This window comes from Condylostylus longicornis, unplaced genomic scaffold, assembly GCF_029603195.1.
Source record: "Condylostylus longicornis isolate FDR11 unplaced genomic scaffold, ASM2960319v2 ptg000814l, whole genome shotgun sequence".
Lineage (NCBI taxonomy): Eukaryota > Metazoa > Arthropoda > Insecta > Diptera > Dolichopodidae > Condylostylus > Condylostylus longicornis.
The window spans coordinates 139,700-165,034 of NW_026578758.1; the positions used below are offsets into that span (position 1 = coordinate 139,700).

The 25,335-nt window shown below is 23.8% G+C and overlaps 1 protein-coding gene and 1 non-coding gene across 4 annotated transcripts; one reads left to right on the plus strand and one right to left on the minus strand.

Annotated features, from left to right (window-relative positions):
- Positions 1 to 161: 161 nt before the first annotated feature.
- LOC129618327 (glycine receptor subunit alpha-4) lies at positions 162 to 16,587 on the minus strand. 3 transcript variants are annotated; one of them, XM_055533093.1, is made up of 7 exons: positions 16,459 to 16,587; positions 5,136 to 5,205; positions 4,608 to 5,062; positions 2,005 to 2,282; positions 1,632 to 1,799; positions 1,414 to 1,557; positions 162 to 1,347 (listed from the first exon to the last, which is right to left on the minus strand). In XM_055533093.1, the coding sequence occupies exons 2-7, from the start codon at positions 5,201 to 5,203 to the stop codon at positions 907 to 909; spliced, it is 1,554 nt and encodes a 517-aa protein (XP_055389068.1). In that variant the 5' UTR covers positions 5,204 to 5,205; positions 16,459 to 16,587; the 3' UTR covers positions 162 to 906. The 3 variants fall into 3 exon arrangements, with proteins under 3 accessions (XP_055389068.1, XP_055389067.1, XP_055389069.1); XM_055533092.1 differs by lacking the exon at positions 16,459 to 16,587 and adding an exon at positions 8,671 to 8,741; XM_055533094.1 differs by lacking the exon at positions 16,459 to 16,587 and adding an exon at positions 5,366 to 5,414.
- Trnap-ugg (transfer RNA proline (anticodon UGG)) lies at positions 8,384 to 8,455 on the plus strand. Its single transcript has one exon. It is a non-coding gene; the product is annotated as a tRNA-Pro (tRNA).
- Positions 16,588 to 25,335: the final 8,748 nt, after the last annotated feature.

A 25,335-nucleotide genomic window follows, 5' to 3' on the forward strand; every position in this document is an offset into this window, starting at 1 on the left:
TGAAAATAATTCAAATTTCTACTGTTTAACTTATATATTTAAGTTAAATATTTGAAATATATATATGTATTTATAAATATGAAAAAGTGTTTTGGATATGCACCGCATCCCCTATGAAGGTTAAAAGAATATTTTCCGAATTTCAAGTATATGTGTATAGTATGCGTATATGTGTATATTCAAATAAACTATATAAAGATCCTAATGCATATGTCATACTAACGCGTTATTTGGGGGATGTTTTTATCTAACGTAAATTTATATAATGCAAATCATGTATATAAGGGAAATGTTATGAAATGCAACTTGTATACATTCATAGTATACAATTTGGACAGGTATAATACGTGAAAGCTTCTTTATGTACTATGAATGGTATATGATTATAGTGTTATACAATATTATAAATATAAAATACTAAATGTAATAATACTATTTTTTATAAATTAATTAAGTTCAATTTCTAATATTATAAATTTTAATTAAAAATTTTGAAATAAAAATTAAAGAAAAAAATTATTTGTAACAAAATAAATGTTTTTGACTGAAATAACATTAATATGTTGCTTGTATAACATTATTATTTGTTAATAAATTTCACGTTACTTTCAAAGGGACAGGATATACATATCACAGATACAAATTGAACATGTACTGCGGGAATAAAATTTAAAAATTAATGTAATTTTTAATAATATTGGAAATTATAATTATTTGATCGTATATATTGTTGGGCTAATTATTTACTTGAAATATGAATCTATTATACGTATTTAAAAAAAGTTTATAATACTAAAATTTTAAAATATAACTTATAAAAATCATATGCATTAATACAAATTTTAAAAATAAAATAATATAAAATGAAAAATAAAATAAAAAAATAATATAATTGATAATAATTCTCTATAAATATTCCCAAAATATAATCCAATAAGTTAAATTTAACATCGCAAATAAAAACGGGAAAAATATTCGTGAAAATCTATCAATATTTATAGCCATTTTTAATTTCTGTTGAGCTGGTGTCAATTTTGGTAAATCAGCCTTTTTCTGTTCCGGTTTATTAGCTGTTGGAGCGCCTGTTTTATTTGATTGTGCTAATGAGGGTGGTGGCGCTACAATTGGTGTTAAAATAATTCGACTTTCTTGACGTGGTATCCATGGACCTTCTGGTGAATTATTATTTTCCATAAGGCGAACAGGTGATGGATCATGACGATTATGCGAATGCGCATGATGATGTGAATGATGCTGATGACGTCTATTTGCATGTGCTAATATAGATGGTGCACCTAAGGATACCGTTGGTGTTGGATTTAAAGTTACTCCGGTATTAGCTGATTTCTATATAAGAATAAATAAGAGAATTAATATATTTTTCCAAAATTTTATATTTAAGCGACGACATACTTTACGATTGCCAGCTTGTAATTCATCAAAAATTTTTTCTATTTTTTCAATTTTTTCACTTTTTGTTTCAGTTTTTGCAGCTTCTTCTTTTTTTTGTTCTTCTGGTGGTTTTGGTGGCGCTGCCGGTTTCGGTACTTGAGTGCCCTGCAAATGGATTTTCATTTTATTAATGAATAATTTATTTTAGTAGTATAAATTAGGGGCTTTAATTTACTTACCAAAACCATATTAATTAGACAATATTCCATTAGAGCCATGAACACGAATACCGTACAAACGGACATAAATGCATCAACAGCTTTCAAATAAGAAACGGGCGGTAACGATGCTTGAGATTTTGCATGCTGTGTAGAAAGTGTCAACAGACTAGTGACCCCCAAAGTAACCTAAATAGCCAGATTTGTTTTTTGTTTGGTTTTCAGTTTTTTTTTTACATTTTTATATTGAATGCAATTCAAAAAAGATTTTTTTCTTTCTATTAAATTTTATATATAGATGATTATATTTAAATTATCACATACATATGTATATATAAACAAATAGGATTAATTAAGAGAAACGGAAAATTAAAATTATTTTTTTTTTATTTACCCTAGCAGGTGCAGCTTCTGGTTTAATCCAAAACGATACCCATGACATTATAACAATCATACATGTTGGTATATATGTATTTAAAAAGTAATAAACTAAACGACGTTTTAAGACAAAAATAACTTCTAGACATGTAAAATTTCCAGTTGAATAAATTTGTGTGCAATCAGCTGTATAATTTTTAGTTAAAGCCAATTGTGGCAATTCAATACTTTCATCAACAACTAATGGAACATCAGGATCCCACTGAAAAATCATATCATCCGTTGTATGGGAAACTGCATGCACATAATATATATATAGGATAAGAATTAGTTTTTCTTTTTATTTTCCACTTTAAATATTAAAAAAATTTTCTTTTTTTTTTTGTAGGATTCAGAATAAAATTTCTCATATGAATAATCAATTATGAAAACCAATATATAATTTTAATTGGAACAATAAATTTTTATTATATAGGTTTAAATTGGAAATAACAATTAAAAATTAGTTTAGAAATAATGATTAAAAGTGAATAATTTTGTAATATAACGTTAATAAGGTATACAATATAAAATATGTATAAATAATTAATTTAAGAGCCATTTTAATGCACATAAGTATATAATAATTTGGATTGTATTATGAAATTGTAGCAGTATCAACAAAATTAATTTGTTATTTGCCTAGATTTGCTCAGATTCGCTCAGATTAGCTCAGATTCGCTCAGATAATCTATGTTTTAGCATAAAATATGGTATATGTATATATACGTTTAATATTAAATTTGAAGGCGAATAAAATCAGTTATAAAAATCAATTTTTGATATAGATAACAAATAAGAGATTTTGAATATAGAGAACAAGTATATTACTCGTAATTGTATTTGATCAAAAATATTTTCTTAAAATTTGAAATACCATGTTTTAGTTTGGAGTTAAAGAATTTTGTTTATGTTAAAATCTATATGGTTACAGTTTTTCAATGTCAGCGTATAACAATTTAATTCATTTTAATATTTATAATACTGTTTACAACAATGATTAATTCAAATTCTTAATATTAGTATGTAGTAAAAAGAAAATATACACTTATGAAGAGCAGCTCCTGTGTACAGAAAACATTTAATAGCATTCTCTCTTAAAAGTGTAATAAATTTAATATTAGTAATAACTACTTTCGTTGAATATTTCATTCAATTAATTTTACAATCGAATAAATATTGTATGCCAAATTATAATATATAATGTATTAAAGGTGAATTAAAATTTGAATTATACCAAATGAATTGTATTAAATTTTATGCTGCAAGAGTGTATTCAAATTTAATTTATATTATAGAAAATAATAAGACTTAAATATTTTTATTTGTAATATTTTTAAAAAGTTTTAATAATTGCACTATAATCTAATTAAATTTCTTTAAATTACGATATAGTATACAATCTGGTTTAATAAGATATACGATTTAATTGAAAAATATGGATACTGAATATAATATCAGATCATGTAGCATAATCATTCTAGTTTCGTGACCACAATGTTATCTAATCAGTAATCACAGATAGAATCATTTTCCAAAAATTTAGAATTTTGTTTTAAAATATTTATATATATATATATAATATACCTTCAAACGTTATATATAACAATTAATTAAAATTGTATTAATTAAAGTTTTAAATTTATGAAAACGTGCATAATGGCATTCATGTCTTCAGAATCTCAAATTTGATAACAATTAAAAATTTTTCGAAAATTTGGAAAAATTCATATTATATAGTACTCTCCTAATAAGTATATATTTATTTTAGTAATAATTATAATAAAGGTAAAAAAGAATTTAAAAATACAATATAGATGAAATAAATTTACAAAAAGAAAGATATTGAAAATTAGATAGAAATAGTAACAAACAAAAAAAAAAGATATAGATAAATAGAAGATTTGAACTTGCAAAATTTTTATTTTTTTTTTAACAAAAGAAATTTAATTAAAAAACTTTAATGAAGTAAGAGAAGAATATAAACTTTAAAAATTTTAACAATAAAGAGAAAAGAAAAAAAAACTTTGTATTGCATGCAATACTGGGGCCATAGGTTGCTTTTGGTAAGTCCCAGCTGTGTAAAATCCATATATATAATTTGATTTCAAACATATAAAAATATTTTGTTATTATTAATTTTTTTTTTCGTTAACCATATATAAAAGATTAAAAAAATATTAAAAAATTTCTTAAAAAAACTTCACTAAAATACAATAATTTTTAAAAAGATTTATAGTACAATATTTTTTGTATTGCAAAAAGTATAATAAAAAAAAACATACAAAAGAGTATACAATTTTACATATATAAATAATGTGTGTATGTAATTAAAAATATAAATTATATTTTATTTATTTATAAGGCATTTTCGGCATGGCATGAATATAAACCAAATAGAAAATAAATTTTTTGTAAATTTTAAAAAAATCTACCGATCAAATTATTTTCTGATCGTATAACTTTTATCCGAAAATGTCCTATTAAAATTGCTTTACAAAACTTAAAAAAAAAATTTTATGAAAAGCCAACATAAAAGAAATGTTCATTTTGTTCGGTTTTTTTTTTCACAAAACTTACGACTTTCCATTTGTAATTTACATTCCTGTGTATCATGCGGATATATCGCAAAATTCATAACACAGGACAATTTTAAAGTTAACTTTACCATATATAATATCGTTTTATCTTTATATAACCACAGATAATGATTAGGAATTGTCATCGTTTGAAATATTACAGCTTTTGCATTCTTAAAAAATGAATCGGGTCGCCACATTTGCTTTAACCAATCAACCTCTAATAAACGATATTCAGCTGTCATATTTTCTGGTAATCTTAATCTATGATCTTTCCATGTTTGTGCAAAAAATATATCAGCAGCATATGTCATTGATGTTTCATCAATTGAATCGAGACCCATAACAGTTACATGAAAGAAAACAATTGTTGGTTGTCCATCTTTTTTTGGTGGTCTCATTTTGTCATAACTTTTTACATTTAATGGTAATATATCGGTAAATTCTAAACTTTGCCTTTAAAAAAAAAATTATTTTATAGAATTCAAGATTAAATGGTGATGATTAAAAAAAAAATTGTTTGACTTACTGAAATTCGGCATTTGATATATTTGCTAAGCATATTGTTAAAATTAGTAAAAACCTTTGAAGCTCCATTTCTAAAACAAAAAAAAAAATGATATAAAGAGTGTTGAATATAACTTGAACAATATAAAGAGTGTTGAATATTTTAAATTTACAGTATTTTTCTAATTAAAAATAAAGATTATCATGGTTTAATTTCCCCTAACTGATTAATGTACCGAATATGAAGTATACCTTTTCTTTCATCAAACTAGACTATCGACATTTCTTTTTTTATTAAACATTGAAATTCGTCTATGGATGAGCTTTTTGTTGAGAATAAATACTCTCTTTCGAAATCAAAATAATGTTAAACTCTTTAATATCGTAAATTGCGTTCTCTGTGCATTATGTACGTCTATTTTACTTCCTGTGCGTTAGTTTCTCTATGCTTAGAGCAGAATTTTCACGCAATCTTCCCTTTTGTTTAATTTATAGCTCTTAAATTCTGTCACTAAGCAAGTACATATTAGCCATATTTACTGCGTAAATGTAGAAAATTATTAAAATTAATACACAAAATATGTAAAATAAATTAATTTATGTATTTAGATCATAACCTTTATAAAGTTATTACTTTAGAACTCATTCTAAATTTATGCAAAATTATAAATTAATAGAAAAAAAGAATAATATCCGAATAGAATAGTTTATAATGAATACATCAATAGAAAATCATTCTCATTTTTTTAGACCTAAAGCCCGTAACAATGCAATAATTGTTATGTAACATGTTCGTTTTTACAAATCATGAGTTTTATTGATTAGATTTTCTAATATTTCCCCCAATAAATATGTAATGTTCTTTCATTGTTGTTTTATTAATTAAAAAGTTCAACTCATTTTTGTTTTAAACATTTGTGACGTCCAGAACATAAAAGATGACGTTAAAATGTTTTTATTTACTTTTCACTAGATGTATAAGCCAGTATGGTATCATGCATATTAAGACAAAAATACATTCTATTATAGCTATCACAATCAATAACAATTAAAGTATTGAAGGATAATGTGTTAAAAAATATAATCCGATTATTTGGATTACGTGTCACAAATTTTTTATTGATAGATGTACAGGGGGCATGTATAAATGTTGTCAATGCACTGTTTTATAAAATTTATTAGTTTTTTTTTATAACAAATTAATCACATACTCGTATATATTTGATTTATGAATATTTATGAGTTATATATGTATGTATATGAGCTATATAATTATTTTCAAAAGAATCGAATTCTAATTTTTAATCGAATTTTTAATATAAAAGAAAAATTTGTGCCTCCCCTCGGACTGGGTGGACGAAAGCTGGCCATGCTCGGTCGTCCAGATTCGAAAAAAGGATAGACAGGGTGGAGGACGAAGTCTGCCGTTTATGCCTGGAAGAGGACGAAACCGTGGAGCATTTATTGTGTGATTGCGAGACCCGGGGAGGGTCTCCCAGCTTGATGTGGTTGCCATAGTGCTGTTTGTCAGGGGCCTAGGTGTAGGGCTAATGTATCATCTTTGAAAGAAATCTTTGCAGTCACGGTGCGAAGATTTCTGTCAAAGATGGATCATGATTGTTTCCCGAATTTTTCGACGAAGCCATTCTTTGCTTAAGATTTATTATTGTTTATTACGGAGCATGTTTACAAAATACATAATTAGTAGTCAGTTGAATTGTGGCTTTTCACAGTATAATTAGTAGTTAGTTATGTTTTTTGTACACAGTATTAATAGAACACTTGGTACGGAAAGGTTTAACATACAGTGAATTAGATTTTGCGTTATTATACTTGGACGGGAGAACAGAAGCGATCAAAGCTCGTCAAAGTGTTGCTTGAATTCGTCTCAATAATAGCAAAAAAATATAGTTTCGTCCAACAAAGCTAAATATAATATGGTGCTATCTCAAATAAATGTGCATATGTGTAAAAATTTTTGAGTATATTGCAATTTTTACTTCAGGGTGGTTAGTTTAAAATTTTAATAAGAGATTTTGATAGTTGTATTATACATTTTTTCATATTATAAAATCTTATTATATAATATTTTATATTTTATATTTTAAAAATAATTTTTTTTTCTTTAAATACCTCAATATACTTTATTAAAATATTGCTTTTACATAGTAGCTGTACAATTTCGTTTTACTCAAATACGGTTTTGTTTATTGATTTTATATCTTGTAAAAGTTAATTAAAAATTAGATTACCGGAAAAAATATTTATCTTTCCGTAATACAGTTGATTGCCTATATTCTATCACATACATTATATATGTATATTTTACGTAATGTTAATTTTATCAACAATATGGGCATATATACGAAATGGGTATGCATAATCCGATTGAACACTCGCTTTAACATATTATATAAAGCCTTAATCAAGAATGTTACTTTATATGTACACTTATCGCTACATGTAGATACTTACATTAATTTAAAATATATGCAATCATCGATTAACTCTTTTAAAATCGATTGTGACCTTACTGAAATCACGTGCTTCGATATACTTTGAATTTCGTTAATAAAATTGCCTTATATTTTTATTTTCATAGATTTACAATTATTTTTAACACTCGAATATTTTAACTTTCACATAATACTATTGTTTAAAGCAGTAAAAATTTATGAAATTATTAAAAATTAGATGTTAAATCTCATCGGCTTTCGCTATATGAGGATTTTGAGAAAAATAGGTAGAGTGACTCCATACTTTTATAATTGAGGCTATAACAGATATGTGCTGTATACAAAGTTGTTTTGAAAGAGCTCGTTAATTATAAATGACAAATAATTTTTTCTCCTCAAATTTTTGAATCGGATAAGTAATATGCTCCTATACATTGTATACATTGTATTTAAAAGCTGCTTTAAAGTACTATATGCAACATAATTTACTCACTCATAATGAATATTAATTTAATGTTATAATCAAAGAAGAAACCATAAAGAAAAAAATGATTTAGATAATTATGATAATTAAGTATGTTGCTTAACATAATAATTTTAAAACATAGTTAGACGTTGCACAGAATATGATTTCTAATTTCGAGCAACAGGAAAAACTTGTTTTGATGATGTGGTATGTTTTATTTAATCAAACAAAATTATAACATAACATTAAAACACGATTACTACATTTATTTTGTGTATTATTATTATGTTTTCTTTTAGTTAAAAAATAAATTTATAAAAACCATTTTATTATTAACATTTCTCAAGCGGCTCAATGGTCTAGGGGTATGATTCTCGCTTTGGGTGCGAGAGGTCCCGGGTTCAAATCCCGGTTGAGCCCGATACTTTTTTTTTAAATAAAATTTTACTTTTATTGTACAAGTATGTTTTGATCGTACGAGTATATTTAATCCATTTTTCATTTTAAATATTTAATATTGGTTGATTGTTATTGAAATTGCCAAAATTTGTGAACACATTTTATCTTTTCATTTTTTGCTTTATTTTTATTAATTTTTTAAATATGATTATCATTTTTTTCTAATTTTTACTTACATTAGGGATAAATAAAAAATAAATTTTTAAATAGCAGCAACTAAATGTATGTTGAAGCTCCATTTTTAGTAGTCTAACTAAAAGCAAAAGTCTAATGTAAACTTTGAATTACCTCTGTAAATCGAATGGGAAACCATAGAAGAGCATGCTAGTATTTTATTAAAATGCTTAAATTTTACAATATAAAAGTTAAAAAGGAATAGCGAATATAATTTGACGCGACCTCATTCAATTGGTGATATGTTTAGAATAAAAAAAATTTAAATTATAACATAACTTGAAATATAGCGCAATTTAAGTTTGATCGCAGTTTGAATAAAATGTTAGAATTGTGTTAGAATCTACTTTAGAAATTTGACAAGCCTTATTTAGAAAAAATATCTTACGTTCATCAAAATTTTAAACTGAATCTTGTTTTCGCTTTTCCACGACGCGATTTATGATTAAATTAAGAATTTTCTATAATAAGCTATAAAACGGCAATTTTATAACTGATATAAATGTTACTTTAAAAAGCACTGTTACGTTACATCTCGGAGTTTTTTAAGATAAGTTGAAACGTATATTGATAACAATTTTTAAAATTGCATAAAAACAGGCTATAATATAATAGTAACGGATTCGACATAAACTAAAAGAGAGATCATTGAAAACCATAACTTGTCTTTCAATGATCTCTCTGTAAGAAAATTAATTCCAGTAAATCATAGTCATTAAGTAAATTATTTACCTTCTGTATTCTGATAAAATAAAGAACTTTAATTAATTAACATTTTGCATACTTTTATACCTTCTTATGTATTTTCTATCTTTTACTTTTTTTGTATGTATTCGAAATTCATGTTGTTCCAAACGTATTGCTTCTTTTCATTGTTCAAGCAGAACTGGCATCTCCTATTATTCAATAAATACTTGTAATTTATCAATTCATCTCATAAGTTACAAGAACAACTATTATAGAAAATAAATAATTTGTATATTATACACTTTTAAGCAATATTATTGTATTTAATTTAATTGAATTATCATAAATTCGATTCAAATAAAATTTGTTAATCTAAAACTAAATAAGCTTTTCATATGAAGAGTGTAAACAATACTATGCATTTAATATTGTAAATTTGATTTTTCATTAGAACTATAAGAAACATCATTGATTACAGCCATATTTTGTTAAAAAATACTCACTAACCGTTATTTGTACGAAAATATTGCATATATTCAGGCGAGGCTAGAAATTTAAATTTTTGTGTAAACATTGTTATTATTTTTTGTATTTATTAATTATTAATTTTTAGGACTTAAAATTATAATATTTGTTTTATAACTTGTTCAAAACTGACTATGTACAAAAATAACCTACCTGAGTTTCAGATTTTTTTTTTTAACAAATTTATGGCAAAATAAAAGAGGGAACCTTTACAATTATCGTAAAAATTTGAAACCTTCAATTTCAACTACTTAAGGTTTTTAAAAATAATTTCGTTTTTTTTAGCTAGCAACAAATTACAAATAAGCGCTTGTTCTTTTTGATTTTACTGCATTTTTTCTTGTTTTCAATTTTGAATTTGCTAAAAATAAAATATCAAAATATTAAATTTAAATTTGGGAATTAACATAGAATTATAAAAATATCTTCACACAAATTTTAACAAAATATCATAATTGTATATTTATATTATATTGTATTCCTATATACATACATATACATTTGTATGTATAATTATAAAATTTGAAATCTGAGCAAGGATAAACAAGTTTTTTTTTTATCTTTTTCTTTGCTCTCATATAATTGCGGGAAGTATTCGATTTTCCCCCTCGTTATTCATGATAAGTGCATCTCATTCATTGCATCAAACAAATTTCATGGTTTATTATTTCGGTATCTTTTACTTTATTTTTCTTTTTTTTTTTCCTGAAAAGCTTTTAAATTTTTCATTGTAAGAGAACAAGGTTGCCATTTTATATAATACCGACAATTGTATTAATTTTTATAATTTTGTATAAGTTTTCTTACAATTGTTATCATTATAGATTTAAGTAGAGCTTCTTCAAATGTAAGTTAAATTATAATTCTATAAAATTTTAGGTTAATAAAAATATTAGACATTAGAATATTTAAGAGCATCATTTCACAAATACTTTAGAATCCTAAAAGTTTAAAATGCATAAAATTTGCAAAGTTTACTCAACATTTTACTTTTACAGACAATCGAAAATGAAGTACTCGATATATAATCAAGTTGCTTCCGTCCGATGTGATAACATCAAATATAGTAAGGGAGTGCGTCGACTTCGGGGCTCTGAAGGTGCACTTCGAACCATTTGTCGAGCCAGATTTACCAGACCCTTGGTGGCTAGACTGGGGCTAAGAATGACTGGTGGAATCGGTGGCAGGAAATAGTACATTCTATTTTAGGTATTCTCCTAAGTAATTTCTGTGGCCCACAAGAAGCAGGAACAGAGCTGATCTCGTTGATTCCCCTAGATTTGAGGCTGTTAGTTGGGGGGGCTCATTGGACTTTGTCTCACCATGGTTCATTTGAAAAAGATGGGCAAGGTGGAGAGTGAGCTGTGTCGATTGTGCTTGGAAGAGGATGAAACGTCAAGGCATTTGCCGTCAGGGGTCTAAAATAGTGTTCATGTAACTGGATCGCGAATCACAATGAAGATTCTATGAAAATTTAATATTGGGTTCCGTGAATTACACAGAAAATAATTCATTGCTATTATTTTTTAATTTTTAAACAGTACAGGACCTCAGTAGTCTACTTTAATTTTCGGTCATTTTGCGAATATTTTTGCCTTAAATAAGATCAAGCAAAACCCAACTTGAAAGTTTAAATAAATTTTAATAGATATTTTATAAGCATCTTTAATGTTCACGAAAAAAATGCTAAATGTTATAAACTTAATTAAAATACAATATATTCATATAGTTTTAACGATAATAAAATTTGCAAAAAAAAAAATATTCTCTGAGGAAGAAACCGTTTTATTCATATTATATTGTCCTCTTTCTTAACACAAAAACAAAACAAGCCACATATATTATAAAAATATGAAAGATTTTTCATGTCAATTAGACTTCACAATTCTAATCTTGATTTAATATAAAAATTAGTTATACATTTAAGATTTCCTACGCATAATAAAAATGTCTGCGACTCATGTATTGTCCTTGATATTTCCTTACGAAGATAAAGAAAATTATATAAAAAATACCATATAGAGTTCGCAATTTGGTGTATAACATTTTAAAGGGTTTTTGTAGTAAAATAAGTAAATAGGTTCCTTTTCCGACATAAGAACAGATGATAATCCTAATGTAAATTGTAAATTTACATATATTTACAAATATATATATATATTTTTTGTTATTCATTCATAAAATTAATGTACGTATATATATATATATAATATATAATATATTATATATGTATATAATGCAACAATGTAGTTGTATTGAAATGAAAATTTTGTATGAATTAAATGTTAAACTTTCTTGTAAAATATTTTTTCTTTATACAAGTAATAATTTTAATAATTTTTCAGAATTGTAAAACATAAATTTTTTGAAAACAATAGAAAAAACAAAAAAATAGAAAAACAAGGAATAAAAAATGATTTTATATGTCCATGATAAATACTTAACCTCATTTTTTAAATATATTTATATACAAAAGAAGAAATTAGCATAACATCTTAATATATACATTTGCATATATTACAGTATATACATACACTTACATATTTAATAAGGTGCATAAATAAATAAATATATATATATACGTATGAAATTTAAATAAATTTTTTTTCATATTTAAGTAATTTTCAATAAAATATTCGCAGAATTCTAAAATTTTGAATATAATTTTATTTTTAAGAGAATAATTTCAACGATAAGATTGAAATTTCAAGAGATGCATAGGAGAGCTATAAGTGATATTAAGAAATTTTAAAGGAAAAATTAAATTTGTTTGGTTCACCGGTTTTAATCAATTGCAAAAAATTCAATTATCCTTCATTACAGAAGAAGAACATTTGAAAATTTTATTACTGCTTATAAAAAAATTGTCTTAATTGTTAAAATCCTCTTGTATTCTCTTTTCTTAAATTCTAAGAAATATGCAGATTTTTTCGATTGAAAAAAATTTAAATGGGAACCTCGGTCCAATACTATTTTACACGTAGATTGGTGCACGAACTTTGTATAAGTATTTTTGAGTATCATGGTTATATAGGCTTTTAAAAAATATCCAACAAATTAAAAATCAAATTACTTTCAATAAATTTATAAATTACGCATAGAAAATCCTTAATTTTTACATTTCAAACTCAAAGCACATGTTTTCTAACTTGAATTTTCACATGTTTCATAACTAATATAGCTGTCTAAATAAAACTAAATACAATATAAATTTTATTTTAGTTGCAAACACATACATATTGGAATTATGCAACACGTGAATTTTCAACCTTAATGAAAAACTCATAAAGCAATTTAAGCATATAATTTTAGTATATGCCATTGAATTAATAAATAAGTGGTGGCACGACATTTTAAATTTCTAAGTAAAAATTTTTTCTATAATTAAAAAATCTTATTTTTTCAAAGAAGACATATATGAATTTAATTAGTAAAATTATTTTTCAAAATCTTAATTATGTTTCTTGCTGAAAAATTCGTGTATATAAATATAAAGTTAATTATTGCTTATAGTTTAAGAATTTTTTAAGAAGAAATTTATATTCAAATGCATTTTGAATTGTAAAAGCGCGTGCTAATAGTTAATAACAAGTTATGCCTATTGTAGATATATGATTACATATGCTTCTTCTTCGTCGTCTGCTTATCCACTACTGGATGTTTGCGATTACATTACTAAAGCTCTCCTTGTAACTACGTGCCACATGCTGACTACATGCTGCCGAATTTAAAAAAAGTTTCAGAAGTGACACCGAATCTGAATTTTCATAACCATAACACCATGTATACATATTTATTTTCAAAATAAATGAGCAATTTTGAGTTTTGCTTAAAGTTCGATTGTTGAAAACGGGGCCATTCATCCTACAATCGGTTTATGTTGGGGAGAGTTGATGCATAATTTTTAACTTGTCATTTAAAATAAGAATTTAGTTGTAATTTTCGCTTAAAATTAATTATTGTTTGCAATTTAGTAATAAAATCTGTTTGTCTGGTTGTATTGTAAAGTTCTGGTCAAGCAAAAAACTGCAAGGAAGTAATTTTAGCAAATTCGTGAATAAGAACTGCTATGTTGTATGAATGTTATGTAAAATTCAAATATTAAAAATTTCTATATGGTTTCCTTCCTGGGCATATAAAATTTAAGCAACATTTTTATTAACAAGTAGAGCAATAATTCCTTAAATTTTGAAACATTTTGTTTTAGCAAGTTACAAAATATAAAAAAGATAAGATTTTCTTAAATTTGAAAAACCAAGTATAGAAGATTTCAAAAGCAAAAAGTGAGTGCCTTGTTCTTGGCTTCAAAAGGTTTTTTTTTTTGAAGTTATTCTTTATAAACATATTATATTTTTTCAAGAAGTTGATTCGAAATGTTGTATAATAAAATAAAAGAAATAAAAAATTTAATTTAACACTGCACTGTGAAAAAGTTTTTTCTTAAGGTTGACTCATGTTTAAATAATTCGCAAAGTTTTTCTTTATTTCTTTGGTTATCGTTCAAAAGCAGTTTTATATAAGAAATAAAAAATAAAAATAATGTGTTAATATTGTTTTATTACATACATAAATTAAATATTGAAAAATTAAATGAAAATTGAGTTTAAAAAAATATTTTCCAAAAAAATAAAAATTAATTCATTATTTTGAGTGCCTTTAATAAAAATGTTCTTTAAATGTTCCAATAATAGAAAAATTTCCACTAAAATCTTTTTAAATTAAACTGAGTAATTCGTGTACAATGTGGAATTACCAATTTATATTATATTCTGATATATAGGCGGAATTCAAATTAAAGAAATATATTATTGCAATATAGAGCTTAGAAATACAGGAAATGTGGCAGAATGCTCTGTGTAAACTAATTGCATCGCGTTAAAGTCTTTTAAAACAGTGCAAAGAGAAATTAGAACAAATTAATAAATTAATAAATTTTTACGCTAAATCTATTATTGTTTAACTTTCATATCATTTAAGAACTCATGTTTCGAAAAAGGATTTTTTCATAGTGAAAATTTATTTCTAGTCTCTATATTGCTAGAATAGTAACCAAGTATCAAATTCAAAAATTTCATATTTAAATTTATTTTTAAAATTTTATACCCAAAATACAAAATTTTTAGTCAACGGCTTGAGTTACATGTGCCTCATTCGTTTTTTACCAAAATATTTCTTCATATATGTATAAGAATCCCTAAAATTCACTTGCAATGACGTTGCCCTTTATATTAAAATTTATTCCATAGGGAAGATTAATTTATATTAATTTACTTTAAGTAAATAAATAAAGAATCATATTTAAAAAGTAAATAAAATTATATGTACATTTTAAATTTTATATAATATAAACCTTGAGATCATAAATTTTAAATTGCAAAATAAAATAATAATTTAAAATTCATAATGTAAAACCACTTAAAATATATAAAAGGGCAGGGAATTTACATACATATTTATATGTATGTACTTGGAATAATACTTAGAAGGACATAAAAATAAAATATTCCGGACCTAAGAAGGGCATAATTAAATAAAATATATGAATATGTATATTATTTATATAATTTATCTTTGATATTGCAATAATTAAAATAAATGTTTTTAATGATGAAGGTTTTTCCTTCTTCTTAAAGTTTTATACATGGTAAATATATGAATACGTCAAAAAATTTGAATTAAAGGAATTTATTTAGAGTTAAAAAAAAATTCATTAGCATTTCAGTATAACGTATATCTTGTCCTATATAATTTTTTAATTATTAATTAATTTTAAAGCCAGAAAAATATGATTAAAATAATTTAATTTTAAAACTGAAATTAATAATTAGTAGAATATACAAAAAATGAGAGAGAGAGAATAGACTTAATCAAGTAAACTCTGTGATACTAGTATGAATATTTTCGATTGTTATATTGCACTAACAATTAGTCAGAGTGTTAACAATTCTATTAAACTTGTTTTAGCCTTTAAAATTTTTTTATTATGAGGAAAGAACTAAATTATTTAACTTTTTTCAAAAACATCTATTCATATATTATAAAGTATTACCGTAGGTGACACAATAATGCTAAAAAATGCTAAAATAATATATGTAAGTCATTGTTTTAGCATTTTTTATTTTATTATTTTCGATTGTTATTGCACTAACAATTTGGCAGAGTGTTAGCACATGTACTAAATTAGTTTTAGCCTTTAAAATTTTTTTATTATGAGGAAAGAACTAAATGATTTAAGTTTTTTCAATAATATCTATTCAAATATCATAAAGTATTACCGTAGGTGACACAATAGTGCTAAAAAATGCTAAAATATAGGGGTAAAGGGAAAAAAAATTTTTAAAAAAATTATTTTTAATTAGAAAAGGCAAAAAAATTAAGAGAAAAAAAATTTTAAGAATTCAATAAATTTCTTTATATATAAATGTATTAATATTGAAAATTAATAAAATTTAATTATAAAATTTTTTAATATAAAACTATTAAAATCCCTTAAAGATTAGTAATGTTTCCTAATGTGTGGTTGTTTAATATTATGCAAAATAAAGTGCAATAAGGAACAAAATTTATTCTAAACTTACCAATAATAACTAATATTTTTATATTAAATATTCCATTTGATAAAATTTTTTTTTTTAAAAAAATTTGAAAATCAAAAATTATTAAGAATGTTTTTTTATTATTTATTTAAATTATATTAAATATATTTTTATATCATAGTTTAAATTATTAATTTTTTTTTTTTTTTGAATTCGCAAAAATTTAATTATTAAAATTTTATAATTATTTTTAAATTATTTGTTATGCGTATATTACCTATATATTATATAATTTATAAATTTAATATAATAAAATAAATTTTTTGTTAGAAAAAATAAAATTTCATTTTTTCATTCGAAATAAATGTTATACTGTATTTATTATTACATAATTCATTAAAGGCAAAAAAAAAAAAATTTTTTTTACATAATAATTATATTTTATAATTTTATTTATTAAAAAATAAATTCAAGTTATAATTGAAATATTTTATATTTTATTTAAAAAAATACATAAATTTAATTTCAATTTTATATTTTATATTACATAATAATATGAAATTAATTGTATATAATGTTATAAGGACATTTTTCTTTTGTTATTTTGTTTTTTTGCTATTATTGTGATTTTCCACAAAAATTATGATTTTTGATTTATGATTTTTTCCCTTTTTGACAACCGTTACCAATAAATATCGAAGAAAAACTGAAATTAATTTTAGTGCGCGCAAAACTTAAATACGTTTTTTTTTTTACTTTCATATTTTTATGTTTTATCCATGTGTTGGTATGTCGTGAGTTTTATTTTATTTATGTGTGTGTGGTTTTCCTATTTTAAGTGGAAAACCGAAAGATTTTTGTTGTTTTCTTGTTTTTTTTTTTTTTGTAATAATTTCGCAAATAATTACAATATTTAAATGTATGTATTTTTTTTTAATTTTACAAAATTATAAATTTATTAATAATGCTGAAATATACATGTATGTACGTGTATTGTTGCATTTATATAAATGCACACGGTGTAATACATAATTTTTTAAAATAATTACACAAGGATAACATACAAAAATAGTATTTTGTTTTTTTTTTTTTGCTTCTACTTTAATATTTTATTTTTTTCCCATTATATTTTATTAATTTCAAGAAAATTACTCACACAATTATAAAAATTAATAAAATTGTAAATGTATTAATATGTAAATGTATATAAATGAAATGTACAAAGGTTTGTTATGTTATAGAGAAAATGTTTTGTGCATTACTCTCACATATAATGAAAATAATTCTAAATAATAACGGTTTAATATTTTTTTAGATAAATTTTTGCGAGCAAAAACAAAAAAAATTTCCGTTATTTTTTGTTTTGTATATTTGTATAATATGATTTTTGTGTGTATTTTATTTGAATGAATGATTTCTTTTCGTTTTTGTATGTCATAAAATGCATGTATATGCACATGAATTGATTTATATAGGTGTTAGATTTGAGTATACATATATGTTATGTTTGAAACCACTGTACGAGTACAATATGATTCTGATTATAATTATTTAATTAAATGCATACACTCAGATTTGAGACAATATATTAAAATATTTCTGTAACCCGAAAATAATTAAAAGGCTTTAAGGTTTTTTGTTAGATAATTTGAAATTTACATATATAAGCCACATATATGTTATATAAGTAAAAAATTATAATTAGGTTAAGTTTCCTCGCACTCGTGTTTACTATACTATAAGCAATTAAATATAATTTATAAGATTATAATTTTTTTTACTTTTCCATTTAATTGAATTTTCTGAGATCCTTTTTATTTAGAAAAGACATACTATTTATTCATTTAATGAATTGAAATAATGTTTTTGATTGAAGTGTTGATAAAATTTTATGATGTATGACTTAAAATTACACATAGCAAGAACCACTCAATTTTTGTTTTGTAATTAAATAATTTTTTGAAAAATATATGAATTGGAATAAAATTATAGAAAACGTAACACTCGATGTAAATTTAACAAAATTATTTGAGAATATAATATGAAGTACAAGTATATTTTACACACTTTTATTCGGCTGTACGAGTACATTATATCCAAGTATATATATGATGAATTTATAACATCTTTTACGGCAGACTAAATTTTATTTATTTTATTTTTATTATTTAGGTAAAATTCGAGGGAGTCAATTTCTATTCAAGGATACAATTATTTATTTTTATACTTATGTGATTTCATTTTATATATTTTGGTATACATATTGTAATTTTAATAAATATATACAATGAAGAAATGAGAAAAAATATTTTTTACTAAAATATCATAATAAGAAAATTAAAATTAAATATATTTCGTGAATTCTATTCGTTATATATATATATATATAAGTTTGTTTATATACATTATAATATAAGGAAGTATTTTTTAATATTTATATAAACCTGTTGGTATTTTATGTATTTATAAATGCATACAAATATATTATGTATTTTATTCATTTTAAAATTACAAAACTGAAGTGCATTAAATAAATGGGAATTTTAATATCCGTCTGAATATATTGTATACTTATATAGAATTTACCAATTTATTCTAGGATATTATTAACTTATTATCTACGGTCTTATTAATATTAGATAGGAAATGAAAAATTATTTTATAATTATTTTAAATGTTATATACTTGTGCCTATTATACTATTAATATTATTTTATGGTACCTTATTTTTTTTTAAACTAATGTGTGATTTATTATAAAAAATGATTCTTAAAATGATTCTTTTATACTTATGTAACATGAGTACAATATGAGGTGATAAAGTTTTATTTCGACAAATTATTAAAGGCATATAATAGGAAATTTTATATAAATGAGTATTTTGTCCTCATAATATATTTGTACACAAATCTTATCCGTCTTGTAATTTTAATATTATTTTATTATATATCATAATATACATACATTTATATAGTTATGATTAATACATTAGAGTATTAAAATATATATTTTATATATGTATATTTATATAATATTTTTTTTTAATCGGTTGCTTGACTTTGTCTAGGCTCAATATGTGGTTATAGGATGAACAAATTTTTTTCTCAAAAATTACAAAATTTATAAATGTAAATATGCAATTATGAATTTGATCTAAATGTTAAAATAATCATAAAATTTAACCAAAGTAGGGGGTTTATACAACGAGAAAGTGAAATACTAGCTATCTGAGTTTTTTTTGTCTATAAATTGGGAATATATATTAAAAAATTGGTACAATTTTTAGATGAAAGGAGTTAAACAAAGCGTATACAATATGATATTTAAAATGACATGGGGGGTGTTTATAGATGTATATAAAAATTATAATGAATGATAAACTTAACATATAGTAAAAGGGTGATTCAAATTGTAGTTTTTGCGAGTAAATTCAATTAATTTAATTAAAAATTGTATAAGATTAAAGAAAAAAATATGAAAATTTGATAATTGCTACAATTATCTACTACTTAGAAGACATTTGTTTTCCGAAATAAGTGTTTCACAAGTCAATTTTTTGATTTCACTTAGGAATTTAGGTATTGTTCTGATTTTCCTCACATATTCGGGTAGCTTGTTAAATAAACGATGTGCCTCAATTGTATAAGAATGATCAAAATGTACAGTTCTGAACAATTACGAGGTAATTGCAAATAGCTTTAAGGTTATAAAAATAGCTGCAATGAATGATTTTAAGAAGAAAACCCTTGGGGCTTTATACCAAAACAGGAAAAACACCTAAGCTGACAAACAAATCATGGGTATTAGTAAGACAATTCCTTTTCCAGGTTAATGTAACTCCTTGCTTTTTAGCCACCAATACAGAAGAAATTTTAATAAAATAAGACCCCCCCCCCCCCTTCCAGCATACAATATAATATTGCAACTTTACGTGGAACATGGCATATATAATAAAAGAAGATAAAGTAAGATTGGTACAAAGAAACCTGTATAAAACAAAACCTGAAAGTGCATATATATAAATTAAATAAACAGATAATTATAATGTTATAAATTAATAACACAAATATTTAATATATTAAGTCGTTAACCCATATCATATTAATTAAAAATTCAAATATTATATAAATAAGTTGAAATATCAAGTACACATAATTACATAGGTTTCGATTGTTTGCAAATTTTCTTTCAAATTTTCACATACATACGTATATATTGCATATAACACGAAATATACATAATAAATTCTATATAACTATCACTTTTTCTCATTACAAATTCTAATATTGTTATAGAATTAAAAAATTCAATATAAATAATTAAAATTTTAAACAATTTTCTACATGATTTCTTTTTACAAAAGAAAATTATTCAGAAACGAAACACTGCAAAATACATGCGTAAAATATATATGTATATAATACGATAAAAACCACTCTAAACACAACTATTAAAAATTGACAATATCAGCTATATTTTAAAAATTAAAAGTACTTTGGGAATTTAAATGCAGTATTTTAAATACCTACCCACCATTATTATCATTATTATCGTCACACTATTATCGTCACAATCATTATTCTCCTATATGAAATGTCAATGTAAACAAATAGAGGGTTTTTATTTTTTCATCATCATATAATTTTGTTCTCATCATATAATCATCTATTTAGATACTTCTTACCCCATTTTCAATGACATTGTAACTATAATTGTACAAGATATAAAAGAAAGAAAAAAATTATCTATTTTTGAACGTCATAACCTCATTATTGATTGCTTCAAGAAGATTGCATAGAAAATTTTTTTTTTTGTCCTTACAGCAATTTTTTTTTTTTATTAGGCTAGTATAGAAAATTTTTCTTTGTGCAAAAAATATTTTGGAGTACCTACCAGATAATTTTTACCGACCGTATTGTGTAAACAATAGGTAGGTTATGTGATGGCAACAAATTTTGCATATCGAGTTTTCGGTGGGAACGTACTTCTCCATAGTAGGGAAGTGTAAATAAACTATTTTTAGCAACCTGTCGGTCTGTCGGTCTGTCGGTCTGTCGGTCTGTCGGTCTGTGTGTGCACGCGTGTATCTCAAGTTCGGCTGAACCGATTTTGATGAAATTTTATATGTAAGTTTATTTCCACCATGGCACGGATCGATCAACTTTTGGTATATATCAGGCCTCGGGAACTGCACTTTTTAGCGGGCCTGTTTTACATTTTTGAGCATATTGAAGAACATATTCAACCGATTTACTTGAAATTTCATATATAAGTTTTGCTCTACCGGCGATGAAACCTCCTAGCTTTTGGAAGAAATCAGGCGTCTGCAACTGGACGTTTACTACGGGCCAAATATACATTTCTGTGTATATAAAGAGAAATAATCAACCGATTTCATTGAAATTTAATACTTGAGTTCCTCGTATTAAAACAATGAACATGTAAATTTTTTGGAGAGATCAGGCATCGGCAACTAAACGTTTACTACGGGCCAATTATACACTTTTGTGTATATAAAGAGAAATAATCAACCGATTTCATTGAAATTTAATATTTGAATTCCTTGCATTAAAACAATGAACATGTAAATTTTTTGGAAAGATCAGGGCGCGAAAACTGATCTACTGGCCGATTTTACATTTTTCACCATATCTACGGAACGAATTGATGGAGTTTCTTGAAATTTGATATTTGAGTTCTGGTAAACTAACTGGCGAGCATTTCAGGGAATTCGGGTAGCACAAAGAGAAACTCTACTAAGAGCCAAATTTATTCTCAACTAAGAGCCAATTTTTCTAGGTATGTTAACTATAAGCTTACTAATGTCCTAAAAATTGGAAAGAAGTATTTAACAGCCATTTTTATATTATTCTGTAACACTTTCACTTAACTAGACAATAAATATTGCGGTCGGTTATGTGCTGACCACATCAGATTTTTTTTATTTATTTCTTGTTATATGCTCTTGGCTTTTTCTTGTGTTTTTGTTTTTGGAAAATATAGTTTTAGTTTCTTAAAGGAATTTTGGCGTATTTTATAATATATAGAATTTTATTTTTCATTTTATAAACTATAAAATTATATTTTTATAGAAAATTACCCAATAAAATAAAATAATTATTATAGGACTTGAAAATCGAAATTTTAAGTGGCATAAGAAAAATCAAAAATATACATGACATCAATATGCATGACGGTAAGGGGTGTATAAAATTTAAATGGAAAGTCCCACTTGTACAAAATAAAGTCTTTATATTAAATATAAATAGTTTAATAATTGAAAGTTGAAAGATGATCAAAATTGTATTTTAGACAAATACCATAAATATAAGATTAATTGAATAATTACCGATTGAAATACCAGATAACAAATAGCACATAATTGAATAATTATCGCATATATGCAAGGTAAATTTATAATAAGTTTTAATCTTTTTGGAATAAAAATTAATTTACTAAGCTATACGAGTATAGCAGAAATTATGTAACAAATATACAATAAATTTCATTTTTGAATTTAAAGGATCATCATAAAAATGGTAAAAAATCCATAATTATATCGCAAATGTAGATGTACAAAGGCAAATATGATTTAAAAATCTTAAGTAAATGAAAAACATTTTAAATTAACATACCAACAAACAGCGTTTTTAAATATCCACAAGTTTTTCGGTAAATTAATCAAAAAAGAAATCTAAAATTTTAGCCAAAAAAGGAAATATTTTAATGAAATTTTTTGACACTATTACTTTGAATTATTATTTAAGAAAGAGTCCATCTCTTACATTATATACATATAAAATGATTTAGAATTGAGCATAATAATTGAAGATTAAAAATTATATTCTGAACGTCATCATGTACTTAGACTCTATATTAATTACATGATCTAATTAAACATTTTCCATAAATTAAAATTATTTGTATAGAAATATTAAACTAAATAAACTGCGGTATTTTATGAATATTACTAAGTATATAATATGAAATCTAAAAATATAATATTTAATTTTTGCATTTAATTATTTACAAGTACCGCTAAAATATTATTTAAAAGTTTATTTTACAATTTGAAATTTTCTTTTCAAATAGCAACTTTTGAATAAAGTAGATTCAGTTTTTTATATTATTTATTTTAATAAGATTGTTTTTCTTTTTTTTTTATTATTCAATTTTGTTTTAATTTATTTAGGGCAAGATAACGGAAATTTTCCGAAATATATTATGGTATATATAGAAATTGAAAGTAACACTTAAATTTTATTAAGTATATATAAAATTAAATTGAACAATATTATAAGAATAAGGAAAGTAGATGCACAATTAATATAATAGTTTATTAAAAATAATTTATATTTTAACAGTCCAACCCACAAGATTTTCTTTTATATCATAAATAAATCTGTAAAAATTCGTTCTATCCAAATAAAAGATGATTTTTTTTCATGAATTCTATAAAATAGAATATGTTTTTGTTATACCACTACATCTCCATATTCCCACCCTCACTTGAATCAGCCCGAGTCGTTGTTACATCAGCTAAAGCTAAAAATGAGCACAAACGCCTGGCCAGTATCTTCTGCTCTCCTCGCCTTAGAGAGATCAATAGCGGGCGTTCCACTCTTCTATAGGTTGTTCGACAATCAGACTATGACCAGCTATAACCCCTGTCACAGCTCCGATGTGAAGGGAGAGACATTAGATCAGCCGTGCGATGTAGATCTAGGTTAGTCTACAATTGTTTGGCCACACCGAATGTCGTTCCGCTTTACCACTCGGTGTTAACTTGCTCTATTGCCATATTACCTAACAACAGGTTGCACGTGCTCAGAGACATCATCATTCCTTCTCTTAAAAATAAATAAATATAATTAAAACATTTCTAAATGATTTCATAGAAATTGACAAATTAATGTTCTCTTGTAAACGAATATGGTATAAAAATTCAAAAAACGGGCAAAATAAGTTGAGGGAAAAAATCTCTATGTAATAGAGAATTTTCTTTATTCAAGGACCTTTCATCAGGATTTAACTGTATGGCAATTTTTTTTGTGGTCTGCACTAAATAGTTTTTTTTGAAAATGAGTTTTTTCAATTGGTTGTTCAGTAGCAAATTTTATGTTTGTAAATAATAAAATTAAATACCTACATTTTATTAATTTAATAAAAACTAAATTTGTAAAATTGTAGGTAAATAAAAAAAAAACATTTTAGATGACATTTCAATTAACTTGTTACATTTTAATTAAGCTAAAAATAAAAAATTTTTATCAAAATATAAATTTTATTTTTTCTCAAATATTTTTGTAACTATATACATATGTAAATATAATTTTTGTATATAAGATCAAGGTTACAATTTACGTCATTATCATTCACTTTGTTAAACATATGAGATGAAGTCATTAATATTTATCAAACAGGTATATCATACAGGTAGGTACATAAATGTTATATACGTATTACACTACTATAAGCTCCTTAATGCATTATTAATAAAACCATATCCTCTCTTATTATTGCAAATTAATGTACATATATTTCAATTCGTTCATTTTATAATATTATTAATATATATATATATATATTTGAATTAAGAATGGGAATTATTGTCCTTCAGTAAAGGGCTAAATATAAAGCAATAATTTGTATATTACTTTTGTTCACATTTGCACAACAATCATTATTTAAATTGACAAGGTGATAAAATATTTTAAAAATATTTTTATTTTACAAAAATAAAACGAATAAAAATAATTTTTTTGCTAATTAAAATTAATCAAAAAAAAGAAAACAATTAATATTGAGAACTTGATTTTTATACCCTCAAAATCAAAAAGAGATTTTTATTTATATCTCATAGATGTTAATATGGTAATATGGTATAATGTGTATGTTATACCATATAGTATGGCACTC